Here is a 17,341-nt window from a genome sequence, read left to right as displayed (position 1 = left end):
TCCTGAGCCTCCCAGGGGTGGGGCCGCCACCGCTGTGCACCTGTAGACGCTGCCCAGGATTCTGTGCGCTGGACTCAGCCCCCCCCTGCCACCTCCGCAGCCCTGGGGGGCGGGCAGGCCTGAGTGAATAGCGCCTCCAAACGTTTCCCAGAGGCAGGGGAGCGGGAAGGGTCTTCAATGTCATCTGGTTCAACCTTTAGTTTCCAGGCAGGAAAACTGAGGCCCAAAGACGGAGCAGCAGATTACAAGGGACAGAGCCGGTCCTACGGCCCGGAGACCCGAAGCCAAGCCACTGCCAGCTGTGTGACCTCTGCAGCTGGACTCAGGACTCCTTACTGGAGGGTTCTGCGCTCTGAGCTTAACGACCGTCCCAAGGCCTGAGGGCCAGGGCGGCCCTTGAACCCGTCTCCCTGTGAGGCCAGGGTTTCCACGAACGAGGAGAGAGAAATTCAGAGCAGCACATGGGGGTGTTTCCTGATAGTGACGGCGCTCGGCAGGGCAGAAGGACACACACCCTTGACATCAGCTAGCTTTTTAAGGAAATAAACCACTGCGGGAAATGTGTGGGACAGACATCCTCAGGGTCTCCACTCGGTGCCACACCATGTGAGGATTGGGGCCGAGGGCCGCCCCAAGATTAACGAGGTGGGGGTGGGGAGAGGCCGGGCTCGGGATGGCGCGGGTGGGGGGGTGGAGGGGAGGGGAGGCGGATCTCCAATCCCCAGAGCGGCCATCTATTCGGACGACTCCTTGGGCATATACGCCACATTATCATAGGCGGGGGGCGGAGAGGCTGCGGGGCTGGGGATATTGAAGTCTGTGCTGAAGGTATTCGGCAGGAAAATCACAGGCTGCAAAGAATAAGAAAACAAACCCAGGCAATCCTAGAGGCTCGGGCGCCTTCTTGGAGCTGTTGCAATAGTGCCCTCTTGTGGGTGTTCTGAGAACAGCACCCTAGTAGTGAATGCCGCAAGTCTGAATTGACCCCACTCGTAAGTTCACCTAATATTCCAAAAAATATTTACTGGGGCCAACTATGACCCGGGCGTTGGGGGTACAGCAGTGAACAAAACAGACATAAGTCTCATTTCTCTACGAACTACGATTCTGGTGTTCTTTGTCTCTGGCCAGCTCTGCACTGGTTCAAGGCCTGGATACCATAGCACCCGCCTTCTAGCGTCTTCCCTGCCTCCAGCCCCGCCTCTCCGCCCCGCCACCCCCTGCATTGGACAAACCCTCTGGATTGATTTCCCTGAGCCCCGCTCTACTCCCCCTCCCCTCTGAGCTTACACTCCTCTGCTCAGACTTTCAACAGCCTCACGTCCCATTTTGCACAAGTCCACCTCCTAAGCGGCACCCCTACGCTGTGGCCCGCATTTTCCCGCGGAGGAGGACTTTACTCCAACTGGTTCCCTTGCCACGAAGGCCCTCCTCCATCGCCTCTCTGTCTGCACTGTCCTCCAGTTTGGGGGAAACTAAGGTCAATTCCCACCCAAGTCATGCTGCCCTTTCTGATGTCCACGTCTCCCTCATGGCCCGTGAACTTCTGGAGGGTCCCACTCATCCTTGGACAACGCTCCCCCTCGTCCCCTGCGCCTGCCTTCCGAGGCTCTGCGTCCAGGCGCACAGGGCAACGGGTCCCTTGGTGCTGGCGCCTCCCTGTGGCCACGAGGAAAACAGTCCCACCTGCCCGCGGAAACTCCTTTGGGTCCCTGGATGTAGGAATGGCGAGCTCATTGCAGCGCAGTGGCCCCGGGTCGGGGTAGGCAGGGGTGAGGCACTCACCGCGTGGGCTTGGGCGCGGGCGGCTTGGCACCCGAAGTGGGTGGCAATGACCGCGATGAAAAACTCCAGGATGGTGAAGATGGTAAGCACGGCCAGGTAGCCCCTGCCCACGTCCTGGGGACCAAAAGCCACCGTCAAGGCAAGCCGAGAATTCTAGAATAGAGGAGGAAAGGGAGCCCAGAGCGGGCTAGAATAAGGTGCCCAAGGTCACACAGCCAGCCGATGGCAGAGCTGGAGCCGGATCCAGTTGTCCTGCAGCCCGTCCCGTGCCCTCCCCTGCACTCTGGGCTGCCTCTCCGTTGTCCCCACGCCCATCCCTGGGGTAGGGTCTTGGGGTCCATATACTCATGGGGTCTCTTGGGATTGGCAGGCCCTGGCGAGGCCCAGGCCCCCAAGCCTCCTGGTGCTGCAAACTCTCTCCCCGCCCCCTCCTGGATGTGGCTGTATCCTTCTCCAAGTTTTCCCACTCCTTGGGGAGCGTCAGACAACACACCCAGTTAGTGACGCCAAAATCCATGAGCAGAATGGCCGTCCCGGCAAAGGCCGCCATGGCGCTGAGAATGTTGGTCCCCAGGCTGCTCCTCACCTGCAGAGGAAAGGAGCTGAGGCGAGAGGCAGGAGCAGGAGACGGGACGGGAGGCGACAGCTCTCCTCCCCCCCTCCCCAGCCTCCCATACCAGGCCTCCCGCCGCCAAGGGGCAATGTCCTCACGCTCGTGCCCATGCCTGCGTTCTTGTTGACTTTCTTTCCTCCTATCCTTCCCTGGGACTTCAGGAGAAAAGGCCCTGCTGCCCCCTTCCCCACCCCTGCCCCTTACCTTCCGTCGTCTTCTTGGAAGCTGCTGGCAAGGGGGCACGACCACCTCCCTGGGTGAGGTTTGCAGAAGCTCCTTACCCACCCAATACTGTGCCCCTCCGCCCCAGGCCGAGCACCCTGCAGGCGCAGGGGTCGGGGGAGACCCTCTGCTGTGGACGCTGAGGTTGGGAGAGGTGTTGGGGTCAGTTCCACGTGGTCCCAGGCAGGGGCCGGCAGCGCAAGGCACTGCAGACGCTGGCGGGGCACCAGGCAGGGGAGAGGCAGGTGCTGTGAGCCTGAGTTCGGTGGGCCAGGCCCTCACCGGGAGGCCTAGGGCTTCGGGGCAAGGGGATACCTGGGTGGTCCAGGCGACCACTCAGGGGTCACCCTCCCTATGTTGCCAGAACCCGATGCTCTTTTGACCCAGTAGCTGAAGACCTCTGGTTAAACAGCCCTGGCCTTAAAGCGGGGAACAATCATGGGTGGGCCGGGGACTGCAGGACCTGCTCAGGCTCAAAGACTCCGACTCCTTTTTGCGAGGAGGTCACTGAGACCAGAGCAGCCTCACAGGAAATCAATTAATTGATGAATTAATCCGGCAAACTTCTATTGAGCATCTGCTGCCAGCCAGGCACTGTCCAAGGTGCTGTGAGCACGTGGCAGAGTAAGTCAGCTCTCCCCCTGCCAGACTTTACAGCCTAGGGGGACGTGGGTTTGATACCGAGGGTCCCCTGCGTCCAGTCCTGTCCTGCTATAATCCATTCTCCACCCAGCACCCAGCAGCTCTCAGGAGTGTACATAGGGCAACGATTCGTCTCCTTCAACCCTCAGTGGCCTCCCACTGCCCTTAAACTCCAGACTCCGCATCCATCTCTGAGTCATCTCCCTGCCTCTCCCTCTGAGCTCAGCCCCTCCTACTCTGCCCCTTGTTTGCTGTAATCCGGTGTCCTGGCCCCTTCTCCAGCCTCTGATGCCCAGGCTCTTCCCCGTCTCATCTCCCAGCCTGGGATACTCTTCCCCAGGCTCTTCCATGGCTGCTGCCCTCTGAGCAATGAGCTCAGCGACACCTGCTCAGGGACTGCAGACCGTCCTAGCTGAGTGGAACCACTCACATTATCCAGGTGCTTTGTTCAGCACTTTTCACTCTCTGTAATGACCTTATTTGTTAGTCTGGTTTTTGGGTGTCTTACCAGACACCAGAATGTAAGCTCCACGAGGGCAGGGACTTAACTCTGGTGCGATGCTCGACACCCTCATGTCCAAAGCCTCCATTGCCCCCCACCCCCTCACCGGTGCCCACAGAAGGCATTGAGCCGTCGGCGATGTGGACTCAGCACATCTCTCCATCTAATTTCTTTCCACTTTTCTTCCCAGACCTTTGCCCTGATCAAATAGAACCACACATGGTTTCCATGGCAACCCTGCCCATGGCCTCTCCTTGCATCCTCATGCTTTTCCTTCAGTATTTCTCAGTCCTACCTGCCCACCAAGGCCCAGCTTCAGGAGGGCTTTTTGCCTCTTCCCTTTCTCTGGATGACCATGAACACTTTGTCTGTGGACGCTCACTTTCTGCCCCGTAGTGCATTTTGAAAGTGCATCTTGGTTCCTCCTCTCCCGTAGGTAGAGCAGGGTCTGTGCCTGGCCGTCTGGGCGTTGTCCCGCGCCTGGCCCCCAGCAGGCCCCCAGGAAATGCTCGCTGAAGGAGCCAGATGAGTGAGCGTCTTTGGAAGCAGAGCAGAGTGGAGCCTGGCAGTGGCCCCACCCTTGCCCCGGGTCCCCTGTTCAGACTTACCAGGCAGCTGGTGTGGTTCTTCTCCGCTGTCACTGAGAGGGACCCCGAGATGATGAACTGTGTGGGGAAGCGGGGACCCCGGTGAGGCTTTGGCCGGGACACTGGGCAGGGCACACCATGCCTGGTGCTGTGGAGACCGTGTGTCTCAGGGAGAAGCCAGCAGCCTCCTGGCTTCCACCTTCTCTGCCTCCTGGCCAGGCACTTGGAATCTCTCTGTGAGGGTGCCCCCTGGTTGCTAGGGGCCCCTGTCCAGGGAACTAGGGCCGTGGCTTGCAAGGTGAATGTTTTCATTGACATCGTATCATCAGAGCCTTGTAAGGAAGGCATTGTTCCTTTAAACATTCACTCATCAAACATTTCCTGAGCAGCAAGGATGTGCCAAGATGGTAGCAGAGTTGAGTAAGACAGACAAGATCGCTGTCCTCACGGGGCTTCTATTCTAACTGGGGGAGACGGACACTTAGCAAATAAACGATCAAGAAGTATGGTGGTAGTGACAGGAATTGTAAGGAATCACTGGGGGCTACTTGAGGTGGGGTGGCCAGGGAAGGCCTCTCTGAGCAGAGATGCAAATGAAAGGATACAGGGCTTGTGATGATTTGCGGTGGGTGGGGAGTGGGCGGGGCCGGCTTGGAGGCTGCCCTCCAAAGATGGCTCCCAGTGAACCCTGTGTCACGGTACCCATGCCCTCGGCACTTGCCTCCAACAATGACCCTGGGCGGGTCCTGCGACTGGCTTAGCTGAGAGATGCAGCGGAGTGTTGCCGGGCCAGTTCTGGGCCTAAGGCTTAGAAGGCCCAGCAGCTTCCGTGTTTGCACTCAGCTGCAGGCTGGGGAGACCACGGGGACGGATCCCTCGGAGAGGCCAGCAGGAGGCTGGAGAAGGCTGGGGGGGGGGGGCCCTGGGATTACACGGAGACAGAGAGGACCAGGAAGGGGCCACCACAGCTGTCCAGGTGGAGGTGGGGAGACGTGGACAGTTTTAAGCTCTGCTTGGGAGGGCGAGCTGACAGGACCTGCTGGTGGAGTGGGTGTGGAATGGGAAAAGAGAAGGGTCTAGGGTGACTTGGGATGTTTTAGCTCTGGCAACTGGATGGATGCTGCAGAATTAAGGCTTGGTAATTGGCTCCCACATGTGTTAGTGCTTGATTCCCTCTAACTATGGGGTAGGTGGGGCCAGAACTATGGACCCGATTTTTAGATGAGGAAGCTGAGGCTGAGATGGAGTGACTTGCCTCGGGGACTCCTGAAAACACACGGTGGAGCTGGGATTCAGACCACTTGGCCTGGCCCCAAAATCTGTTCTCCCCCGGGGGCGCTGGGAGGCTCAGGTGCAGACGGGGACCTTGTAATTGCTGAATTGCTCTCTTCATCTTGGGCATTATAACCGTGCCCTCCCCTGATTCTCCAGCAGGGGTGGGTGGCCAGGCTATTTGTCATAGAGCTGGTCGGACTCCCAGGGAGCAGAGCTCGTGGTGGGCTGGGGCCCAGGAGAGGAGCTGATGGGTTTCTGCAGCCCAGGGTTTGGATTCGGGTTGAGACGTATAACCATGGTAACAAGGTGGTTATTGCCCTTATCCCCTGCCCGCATCCCCTTCATCCCATGCTTTTTGCGAGCCTGCTCTGTGCTAGGCTCTTTGCTGGGAACTTTTCGTACACAGGAGTGGGGTCTGGGTCAGGGTATGATTAGGGTTTGCAGTTCGGAGTTAGAGTTAAGCTCAGGCCCCCACCTAGGGGTGGCTGTGTCTAGAAGGATATGGTGGGGGGGTGGGGCGGCGGGGGGAGAAATGAGCCTGGGAACAGCTCCCTGGATGGCCCCGGCACTCACGCAGGCTCCTCCCCAGAAGGGGACACCGCCTTCGATGAAGAGCATCCCCACGTGGCCGCGGCGGACCATGAGCAGCACGCTGCCGAAGCCCAGGTGGATGAGGCCGATGAGGATCTGGACCATCTGCGGGGAGCGGGCGGTGGCTCAGCCAGGCGGGCGGGGCGGGCTCCACACCGCCCCCTGCCGGCCGCGGAGGAGAGCGTGGCAGAGCCCTGCGCTCTCGCAGCGAACCGTCGGCGACTGGGAAATAAACTCAAGGTTCCATTCTTTTAAGGAGACGTCATTATAACAACCGTAAAAGACAGTTTTAAGAAGGAAAGCCAGCAGCCCACAGCCTTCGGGACCCACCCTTCTGTTACCATGTCTCCACGGGTTTGCTTTTTGCTCTGACCCACGGATCTCAAGCATCCTCTGTGTTGCTACCTGGTTTTCCTAACCCTGGTTTCCTGAGCAGCAGGTACAGCATTCCCTGTACTGAATGCCTCACCTTTTCCTTCCTCACCCCCATGCAGCCTGCACAGATATCTCCTTAGGCATCTTTCTCATCTGAGTGTCTGTTATTGATTCATCCCAGCCATGTGCTGGAGCTGCCTCCTACCAGCTGGAATCTGGACTTGGGTTTCACATTAATTAATTAATTAATTAATTAATTAATTAAAAGGGGGTGGTTTACCAGTGCCGCACTGATCCATTCTCAGAAGTGGGATGGTTTTCCCAAGGCTGGGAACATGTGGGCTTCTGGTACTTGTTGCCACATTTCTTTCCAAATGTTTTTGGTTAACAACTGAATTCTAGAACTGAGTGGAAAGGGACACTGGAGGCCCCTGATTTCAACCTCTTCCTAATCCAGGAGCCCTTTCCAGCTCCTGACTTCTAAACAGACGCCCTCAGTGACGAGGCGCTCACTACCTCTCAAACCACTGTGGTCCATTTACGGGCAGTTCAGACTGTGGAGTGGTATTCTGGGGGTCACGTGGAATATTCTTCCTAACATGAAGGCCAAGAATTTGTATGTTTAAAGGCAGACCCCTTGAATCTTCTCTTTCTTTCTCTCCTCAGTTGCATGACCTCCATCTTTTCAGCTTCCTTATGGGACATTATGTGCCAGCTGCCGGTGCTGCTTTCCTTCTCAGTGGGTCCTTCCCCTGCTACTGGACCACCACTGCTACTCCAATTACTCCTAAGACACCTGCTGCCACTTGCCAAATGCCTGTCTACACTAAGCAACGTGCTGGGTGTTTTACAGACATTATCTCATTTAACCCTAATATGACGAGGTAGGTATCCTAAAATTATTATCCTAATTTTGGAGATGAGGAAACTGAGGTTCGGGGATGTTCAGGAACTTCTCCGAGGTCTCCCAGCGATGAAGTGGCAGGCCAGCTAACTCTAAAGCCAGTGTTCTGGGGCTTCCCTGGTGGTGCAGTGGTTAAGAACCTGCCTGCCAATGCAGGGGACACGGGTTTGAGCCCTGGTCCGGGAAGATCCCACATGCCATGGAGCAACTAAGCCCGTGTGCCACAACTACTGAGCCTGAGCTCTAGAGCCTGCAAGCCACAACTACGAGCCCACGTGCTGCAACTACTGAAGCCCACACGGCCTAGAGCCCGTGCTCCGCAACAAGAGAAGTCACCGCAATGAGAAGCCTGAGCACCACAACGAAGAGTAGCCCCCGCTCACCACAACTAGAGAAAGCCCGCGCACAGCAACGAAGACCCAATGCAACCAAATATAACTAATAAATAAATAAATTAATTTAAAAAATAGAATAAAAATCTTAAATAAATAAATAAATAAATAAATAAATAAAGCCAGTGTTCTCCCTGGGTGACACTCCCTAAGACCTATCTATAGTTTCTACTTTTTATGTTTTTCAGCAGTTTACATTTGTCTCACCGAAGTCCTTTGGAGGTCACTGTTTCCCAGAGTCTGCTCTGAGGTTTCAGGCCTCCAGCAATGGATACTCCATCTTTGTCCACTGCCCCTAGTCCCTTCCTGCACCAGTGGGCTTGCTGCAGCCTTAACTGTAGAATCCTAAATTCCAGCACGTTCAAGCCCGAGCTCCTGAGTGCTCAGAGCAGTGGGGTTGGAAGTAGAACTTTACAGTCAGGCCATCCTAGGGTACAGGATGCCACTTACCAGCTGTGTGGCCTTGGGCCAGTGACTTAGTGTTGACCAGCCTCAGCTCCCTAATCTGTCCAATGGGAACTATGATCCCTGTGTCACAAGTGGTGATGAGACTCTAAGGAGACAATGTGTGCAAATTCCTTGGTCAGTGCATGCATGCACCTCTTGGGGGCACTTGGTAAATGAGAGCTGTTTTCATTGTCCTCATCATCACCACCACCATCATCACCACCATCATCATCACCACCACCATCACCACCACCATCATCATCACCACCATCATCATCACCACCATCATCACCACCATCATCACCACCACCATCATCATCACCATCATCATCACCACCACCATCATCATCACCATCATCACCACCACCATCATTATCACCACCATCATCATCACCACCACCATCATCACCATCATCATGATCATCACCACCACCATCATCACCATCACCACCACCACCATCATCACCATCACCATCATCACCACCATCATCACCACTACCATCATCATCACCACCATCATCATCACCATCATGATCACCACCATCATGATCACCACCATCATCATCACCATCATCATCATCACCATCATCATCACCACCATCATGATCACCACCATCATCACCACTTAAGCCATGTTTTCATCTTCCATTGGACAAACTGAGGCCAAAGGACAAACTGAAGACACCCTATATGTATATATCGATGAATATGTCTGCCTGTCTGTCTATCTATCTATTATCTATCTACTGTGCAATATTTGTTTCCCTCTGAGAGATCAATATCTCAAGGCCGTCTGAGGTTGGAAAAGACCTTAGAGACATCTTGGACCGTCAGCCCTGCGGGAGCCAGGAGCTGGCCCTGGTTACCACCTCAGCTTCCTCTCATCTCCCTTCTTCCTCTGCTCATTACATTCCAGCCATGTCCACTTTCTCTTTTGTCCTTGAACAAGCCACCTCTGGGCATTTGCACTTGCTCTTTCCTCTACCTGATGAGCCCATGTCCCCAGATCTCACTTGGCTGGTTTCAGCCCAACATCTAGATTTTTAGCTTCAATGTCATCTCCCCAGAGAGACCTCTCTGTCCACCTTTGCTAGTGTTGCCCCTTCACGGTCATTTTCGACTCCATTGTCTTATTTGGAGTGATCTCAGTTATTTGTTCATTGGTTTACTCTCTGATGAGAAGGGTCCTTGTCTGCCTGGTGCATGACTGCATCCTCAAGTCCTCACTGAGTATCTTTTGACTGCCTGCCCCCTCTCCAGGGTGCATGAGTACTCCCTCCCTGCCCAGCACCTATGCCTTGGGTGGTCGGAGAGCGGTTCTTACCCCTAAAGCCTTGGGCTCTCCTGTCAGGAATGTCACCACGGGCCGCAGGTCGGGCGGCTGGGTGGCCCGTGGCGTCTGCGCCCCCAGCGGTGGCTCCTCGAACTGCATGATCCCGGGAGGCTGGCACAGGGAGGTGGGCAGAATGGCTGGGGGCGGGCGGAGGCCGCTGGCGTTGCTGGGTGGGATGATGACAAACACCCCATTGCTGGTGGGAGCTGCGGACATCGTGCTCAGAGAGACTGGGAGACAAAGGCTCTGGAGATAATAATGATAACAATGTTGGTTACACATCTGCATAAGAGATTTTCAGTTTATGAACAACCTGCCTACCTACCCCTGCTCACTGCAGCCCCCTGAGGATGGCACCAAAATCTCTGCTTAATGAGGAAGGGAAGCTTCACTCAGAGAAGTGAAGGGATGTCAGAGGTCAAGGTGAGGCAAGGCCAAGACTTGAATTCAGTCTTTCTGACCCTAGAAGCCACATTCTTCATCTCTGCTATTATTACATGGAAAGGACATTTAGCATGCATTTAAACTGCCTCCTTTCCCCAGAGAGGGCAAGTGACTTGCTCAAGAACACACAGCTAATGTGAGAGCTGAGTGTCTCCTTACCCAGGACTAAAGCTCACCCACCATTTCCTGTCCCTCAGCCCAGAACTAATGAGCTTGTGTAAATAATCCCCCTGGAAGATTTCCTGCTGTGGGAGCCTTTCTCTCTGGCCACCCAAGCAATCACCATTAATGTAGCTGAGCCACGCGTGGATTATGGAAACTTTACTTGTGGCTGGCCTGAGCAAACACTTTGGGGAAAACCACCCAACTGTCAGGAGATGAGTTTACTAGGAGACAGCAGAGGGATGAGTCTGCCAGATTAAACAACGAAATGAAAAACAGGCATCCTTCTCATTGGCATTACTTGGTTCAGCACACGGCTCTGCAGATAGAAGCTGGGATTTGAATCCTGGCCCCTCTGCTTACCACGACATGTGGGGCAAGGTGGCCACCTACCCCTTCCTCAGTTTCCTTACCTGTAAAGTGGGGATAATTACACTGGGGGATAATCTCATATGGTTTGGTGTGAATTGAAATAACACACACAACCCTGAGAAAAGCCATCCTTTAGAGTGTGACCGTGACTAGAGGTCAGGCATAGACTCCATGCCCTCAAGGAGCCTCGCGTCTGGCGGGAGAAGCAAGAGAAGTTTGTAATTCAGTCCAACAGACGATGACTGAGCATTTACCGAGTACCAAGTTCATGCCGGGAGCAGGAAGATGAATTAACACGGGAAGTCCTGCCCTCAGACTCTCGCAGCATAGAGCAGGGCTGCTGCTAGGACAGAGGGGCGGGTGGAGGCGGGAACTGATTCCACCTGATTGTGAGCCCAGCCGAGTCTTCAGGGAGGGCGTGGATCTGAAATAGGGGTCCTCCGTTCTCACCTCCCCACCCCACTTTCCTTCCCTTTTCCCTTTCTCTTGTCTTCCATCTTTTTTCCTTCCCCACCCATTGGCCATTTCCCCCCTCGCCAGACGTATCCGGGAAGAGTAGACAGTTGCTGAGGATGTTGTGAAAGATTCCCTGGCCTGACAGTCCAAGCACATTGGATGAGAGTGAGACGCTGGGTGACGGAGGGTCTGGGGGACCCCTCGCCCGCCCCACGGGTCCTCCTTCTTGAGGTGTGAATAACAGACGTTTAAGTCCTCATCTCACTCTAAGGGAGGGAAGGCATGGATTATTAGTTGTGCTCAGAGATGAGGAAATGGAGGTTCAGGGAGGGTGCGGGTGTCTCCCATGGTCACACAGCACCTCAGTATTGAAGAATTGGGATAGGTCCGGACTCCCGCCTCCCGGTAGAAGGAGTGCTGACTTGATGGGAGGCATCCACTCCTGGGTTCGAATACTGCCCTTGTCAGAGTGAGGGGACCAAGCCTTGTACTCCATTCTTTGGAGTAATAGTTCTAAAATGCTCGGAATCCACAGATCAGTGAATTACCAACAAATGGGGCCTGAAAGAGTCTGCTAACTTTCCACTTCCTCACGTAAGTTCATTTAAAGAAATCCCCCACGTTCTCACCATCATCTGGAAAGGATATTTAGCACCAGAGAGGGAGGAAGGCCATAATTTTAGAATAAAAGGACAAAACCTTTAAGTGGGACAAATTTAACTTGGTGCTGCTTTGTCTGTTGAGTTGTCATTTCACCAGGGACAAGTGAAAACTGTGCCCGGGACCCATGGCGATTTGGGACGTGTCTGTGAACACTCTCTAGGGTCCTGAGAACCAGCGCCACGGCTGGCCACCTGAACCCTCCCTGGGCTCTCCGAGGGGGCCGGAGCGGCCTCAGCAGTGAGCACAAGTGTAATTAATGACACCTCTCCCGGGTGGGCGGTGAGAAACTCGCTAAAACTGAGCCCTCACCCACCCCCCCACCCCCCACCCCTTAGAAGAAGAGAAAACACTTACAAAAATAGGCTCTCAGCTGATGTTGCGGGTTAAGTGGCAATGAAAGTGTCACATAACTCCTGAGACTTGAAATCTTCTCTCTCTTCTCACCCCCCTGAAGCTGCCACCAGCACCTCTGCACCCTCAGGCCAGGGACCACCCTTCTGTCGCGTTCCAGAGGCCACCTGGCCATGCCCCCAGCTATGTGCCACCTAGAAAGAGACCCTTTCTTCCTTGCTAATGAATCAGCCAGCTCTCCCTAAACCCTGATGCATGTGTGCCAGGGACAGGCAGGTGGAATAGAGGGAAAGTGATGGTCCAGGACTCCAGAAGCTCACCAGGTACCCACCAGGGGAATGGCTGTCTGGGACGGAGACACAAGAAACAACTAGACATCAGCAAGGCATGATATCAACGGCTTCATGAGCTGCGGCAGCGCTGGCCCCTCATCTGCACGGCCTTCTGCCGTTTGCAGAGTCCTCATCCATATGGGAACCATGGATCTTTACCACAGTCCCATGAGGCCAGTGTTATTCAGCCCATTTTGCAGACCACTAAACTGAGGATCAGAAATTACAGTGTGGTTGAATGGCCCAGGCCATGGGCTTTGAAACTGGACATAATTGTCAGAGATGTTAAAATAAAAGTTTCAGCCGAGTCCAGATACTGGAGCGATCTGTGCCACAGACGAACCAGTAGGACTTGCCAAAAGCATGTGGCCATGAACTTACTAGGTGACTTCGACACCTTCCCCTACACAGCTGAGAGTGCAGACTAAGTGGATTTTGGCAAAGAATATTTAGAGTGACCTGAGTCTAAATTCAGGGAAGGGGGATGCCTCCCTGTTCACCTTGAGACAAGAGGCAGGGGCTGGCTTTAAGGAGACTTGGAGAGATTAGCACACATGCCTGCATTTTGGACCTCCTGCCAGATTCCGAGTTGAGGGAGGAGTTGTGGGGAGGTACACAGACCCCATAAAACACCTCTGCAGAGAAATTGGCTCAAACACTGCCAGCCCCAGGGAGGCAGCTTGCAAGAGTAGCAAGCTGGTTTGCCTGTCCCCTTCGTCTCCTCCTTCCCTTCATCCGGCCCTGGAGAACCTGCAGTTAACCAGCGGGGGAGGAGGACGGAAAGCTTGTGGGAAGGCGAGGGGAGGCCCCCGTGCCACCACCCCCATCCCCCCCCCAAGTCCTCCTCTTTTTTTTTCTTTTTGGCCACACTGCAGGCATGCGGGATCTTAGTTCCCCGACCAGGGACTGAACCCGTGGCCCCTGCAGTGGAAGCGCGGAGTCTTAACCACTGGACCGCCAGGGAAGTCCGAGTCCTCTTCTTACCTGCCGTTTGCTGGGCTGAGGACCCAGGTGCCCTAAATCACCTTGTGACCTAACAGGAGATTGGACCATCCAGTGACCAAATTGGGGCTGTTTGCCTCTCCTGAGAGCAGCCAGAGACGTGCGGGGATGGCCCCAATCTCACCCTCACATAGTCACTGTGAGTTTTAAAGGAGGTAGTGCCCGTCTCATGTCCAGCACAGTGCAAGGGCGTTCAATGCTTTTAGCTTCTATTGCTGGTAACGTCCTGATGAAGTAGGTACCATGACCATTTTGCTGACAAAGAAACTGAGCTCAGAGACATTAGTGAGGTATATAGACTCAGGCCACTGACTTATCCTTCGTGAGCCTTAGCTTCCCCATCTGTAAAATGGGTCCCTAAAATCCCTTCCAGCGCTTGAGCCCGGCTCCTATGGAACTTGGGGCGAGGCGAACTGTGGTCTCTCTGGGAGCTTCTCTCCAGGACCCTCCTGGGCAGGCAGAGACACGGTGGCTCAGCACATTCCATCCAGGGGAGAGAGGGTTCATCACCTGTGGTTTTGAGGATGAGCAAGTTGACCTGCCCAGGGTCACACGATCAGGGTAAGGGATGGAACTGGGATGCAAACCTAGGTCCTCTCACTCCACCCCCCGCTCTTTCCAAACTCCCTGTGGCCCTTCTGATCTGGAGGCCACACTGTCAGGACACAGAGGCTGCACCAGGTGGCCTTAGCGAGCCCTGGGATGCTGATTCCACTGGCCTCCCTTCCCTGAGCTGAGGTCTCTTGGTCCTGCACTGACTCATGGACCCACTGCCTTTGGCTGGGCCCATTCCTGCCACAGGCCGCCCCTCAGCTGCCTGGACCTGTGAGCATTTCTGGACATCAGCTTTATTCACGAGGTGCTGGATGCAGCTTTGTTCATTCACAGTTGGAGCAGCCGGGGGAGGTGTTACCAGCTGGAGGAGAGAGGCTCTCGGATGAAAGGCAAAGAGCACATCTGGGAGGGGGCAGCTTTGCTGAGTGGTTGAGATCTTAGGCCCCGGGGTTAGCCTGGGAAGAGCCCACTGTACCCTTCTGCCTGCTCAATCAGCTGCAGGACCTCGGGCAAGTTGCTTAAGCCCCCTGGGTCTCAGTTTCCCCATCTGTCAAGTGGGTGGCTGTGATGTGAGGTGCTCTAGGCTTCCAAGGATGCCCCATCTACTTCCCCCCATGCCTCCTGGTTCCACCGCTTTGTCAATGGGCAGGAATTTGCCCCTTCTATCTAAGTCTGACCCTGTGGCATTGGGCTGGCAGGAGGCTGTCTGGGTTCCTCCAATCCCAGCCCGTTCAGGACGGGTCAGACCTGTTCCAATGTCCTGGAAATGATGCCATAAGATGCACACACATGTTGGAGGAGCACAGCCCTCCCCTGTGCCCACACCCACTGCCTGGCCCCTCTGCAGGATTCCACTCTCTCTACTGCCCGCCCCCTACTGAGGCCCTCGGCGGGGGACAGCCCCTTCCCCTCCCTGGGCCTCTGTTTCCTCATCCATAAAAGAGGGGTGAGAATATTTGCCCCAAAATCCCTTTCCCAGCTCAGAATCCCCACCAAGTCCTTCTCTTTCCCTTGGAGAAGGGAAATGGCAGGGCACCTGTATCTGGGTTGGAATCACCTTTCTTCTACACCTGGGTGAGGGTGGGGGAGGGAGGAGGAGGGGGAAAGGTGACAGGAAGATTCCATTTCCCCGGGAGGATGGTTAGGGTCCCAGGGTCTCTGGGGGATACCTGAGTCTTCTCAGTGACTGGCTTTGAGGAGGGAAGACAGATGCCCCTCGTTTACCCCCATCACCTGGCCATGGCGCCTGGGGGGACTGAGCTGGGGGTCACCGTCGGAGGGAGGCCAGGAATTCAGAGGCCTGGGAGCCGTCCTGCCCCCTTAGTGCCAGGTGGGGTAAGCCCCCCAGGTCCCCGCCTTCTCTGCCCAGTGGTCTCTTCCTCTCTCCTTGCCTGGCGGCCGACATGCCCCTGCCCCATGTCCCCTGTCACACCCCCGGGACTGGGTAGCGTGGGTGCCGCTCCTGGGAGGGCAGGGGGGACTCACCGGGCTGCCACCGCCGCTGCGCCCGCCGCCGCTCGTTCCCCGCTGCCTCTGCTCTCCCGCTGCCCCTCCTGAGTTCACACGTATTCCTGTGAAAGCCTTGCTATTTGTGCGGGGCTTGGAGAACCTCTGCCTGTGAGCTGCCGCCTCCGGGAAGTTCTCAAGTCCCTCCCGGCTCTGAGGCGTCACCCATCCGGCCCGACCCACCGAGGGGGCCCAGGAAGCTGCTGCTGGGAGCACTGGGCTCCCGGGACCAGGGCCCGTGAGAGCATCAGCTCCTTCCCTCGATGTACAGAAGGGGAAACCGAGGCCCAGAGAAGCGAGTGGCCTACTGGGGCCCCACTGTGAGTGTCAGAGCTGACAACGGAATCCCCCCTGGGGTCCCCATCGGCCTCCACCCTCCTGCTGCTGAGGACGGGAAGCCCTGAGAGTCGCCTGGAGGCTGCCTGACTTTCTTCCACCTGAACTTGTCCAACATCGGATTAGAGGGGCCGGGGAGTCCGTCCCCCGCTTTCCGGTGGCAGAGGGCAGAGCGTGTGATTTTAGGAGAGAGTGTGCGCAGGTGTGAGTGTGAGAGCGTGTGTGTGAGGGTGTGGACATGGGTGTGAAGGTATGTCAGTGAGGGAACAGGTGTGTGAGTGTAGGTGAGCATGTGAAAGCATGTGTGTGTATGTGAGTGTGTGCGTGTGAACGTGTGGGCATGCATGAGTGCAGGTGTGCGAGCGTGTGTGCATGTGTGCATGTGTGACTGTGGTGTGTGTGAGTGTGTGGGGGTGTGAATGTGTGTGAGGGTATCTGAGTGTGGCAGCGTGTGTGTGTGTGAGTGTGTATGCCCACAGAGTGGTATTCAAGTGGGTGGGCACAGAGAATTTGTGCATCAGTTTCTGCATTCAAGTTCTCATCAAAATAGCCCCTGTGGCCTCTGGGCACAGTCAGGAGGATGGCGTGGAAATGGTCCAGAAGGGCACGGTTCAGGCCAGCTCTCAGCTCAACCAGGGATAGAAGAGTCTGGCAGCGGATTGCAAAAATGGCCCTAGTTCTCTATCTCCCCATGTATCCACCCCTCTTGCACCTACAACAGGAGTCTAGTTTCCCAGATCTTTGAATCTGGCTGTTTGGGGCTTTCCTTTGCCAGCAGTGTGCAGCAGAAGTGTCGGTGCCAGCTCTGACCTGAGGCCTCAGGAGGCATCACCTGCTTCCGTTCTCTCTTGGAAACCGGCACCTGCCATGCAGCACGTCCGGGCCAGCCTGCTGGAGGATGAGACACACGGAGCGGAGTCAAGCCAGCCCAGCTGTGCCCGCTGAGGCCCCAGAGGTGTGAGAGAGCACGGCCAAGGTCAGCAGGGCCACCTGGCTGACACTGAGTTGAACACAAACACGTGGGTGAGCCCAGATCAGATCAGGAGACCAGCCCAGCCAACCCATGGACTCCGTGAGCAAAAGTAGATACTTCTGGAGGAGTGCCACTGAGGGTCCATGGTCGGTAGTCACGTGGTCCTCCTGTGGTGATAGCTGAATGAAACAATCCATGCCCCTACGGCGGCCTTTTCCTCTCTCACACCAGCAAGCCCATAGGCCAGGGACCAAAGAAGCTGTGCTGACCTTTTAAGAACCAGGAGCAGCAGGAAAAATGGAACCACCCAGACTCTAAGGCCATCACTAAGCCTCACCCACTCCTTTCCCACAGCTGACGACCTGTCTCCCTTCATGATTCGGCTGCTGTGGGCAGCCGCCCTCTCTAGCTGAGTGAGTCCTTGTTTTTCCTTTTGGGAATGCTTGTTTCTTTCCTGTCATTTACCATTTTCAGAATAATGGGAGTGCCCTAACAGCCTCCACAGTTAATCAAAGGTATTT

The 17,341-nt window shown here is 55.6% G+C and overlaps 1 protein-coding gene across 1 annotated transcript; it reads right to left on the bottom strand.

Annotated features, from left to right (window-relative positions):
* Positions 1–734: 734 nt before the first annotated feature.
* On the bottom strand, positions 735–15,534 carry MS4A15 (membrane spanning 4-domains A15). The gene is made up of 7 exons (XM_059929739.1): positions 15,491–15,534; positions 9,660–9,912; positions 6,200–6,322; positions 4,373–4,429; positions 2,279–2,371; positions 1,786–1,899; positions 735–851 (listed from the first exon to the last, which is right to left on the bottom strand). The coding sequence occupies exons 2-7, from the start codon at positions 9,882–9,884 to the stop codon at positions 735–737; spliced, it is 729 nt and encodes a 242-aa protein (XP_059785722.1). The 5' UTR covers positions 9,885–9,912; positions 15,491–15,534.
* Positions 15,535–17,341: the final 1,807 nt, after the last annotated feature.

Source organism: Balaenoptera ricei, chromosome 8 (genome assembly GCF_028023285.1).
Source record: "Balaenoptera ricei isolate mBalRic1 chromosome 8, mBalRic1.hap2, whole genome shotgun sequence".
In the NCBI taxonomy this organism is placed as follows: Eukaryota; Metazoa; Chordata; class Mammalia; order Artiodactyla; family Balaenopteridae; genus Balaenoptera; species Balaenoptera ricei.
Note: the sequence above shows the minus strand (reverse complement) of the source record. Positions and strands in the feature narration are given on the sequence as shown.

What these genes read in the sequence shown, in the direction of transcription:
- MS4A15 (XM_059929739.1), bottom strand. Translation starts at nt 9,884, where the DNA reads ATGTCCGCAGCTCCCACCAGCAATGGGGTGTTTGTCATCATCCCACCC. An exon ending in GAGAGCCCAAGGCTTTAGGG is followed by an intron (nt 6,323 to 9,659) that starts GTAAGAACCGCT and finishes CGCTCCCCGCAG; the next exon opens with ATGGTCCAGATCCTCATCGG. An exon ending in ATTTTGGCGTCACTAACTGG is followed by an intron (nt 1,900 to 2,278) that starts GTGTGTTGTCTG and finishes TTTGGTCCCCAG; the next exon opens with GACGTGGGCAGGGGCTACCT.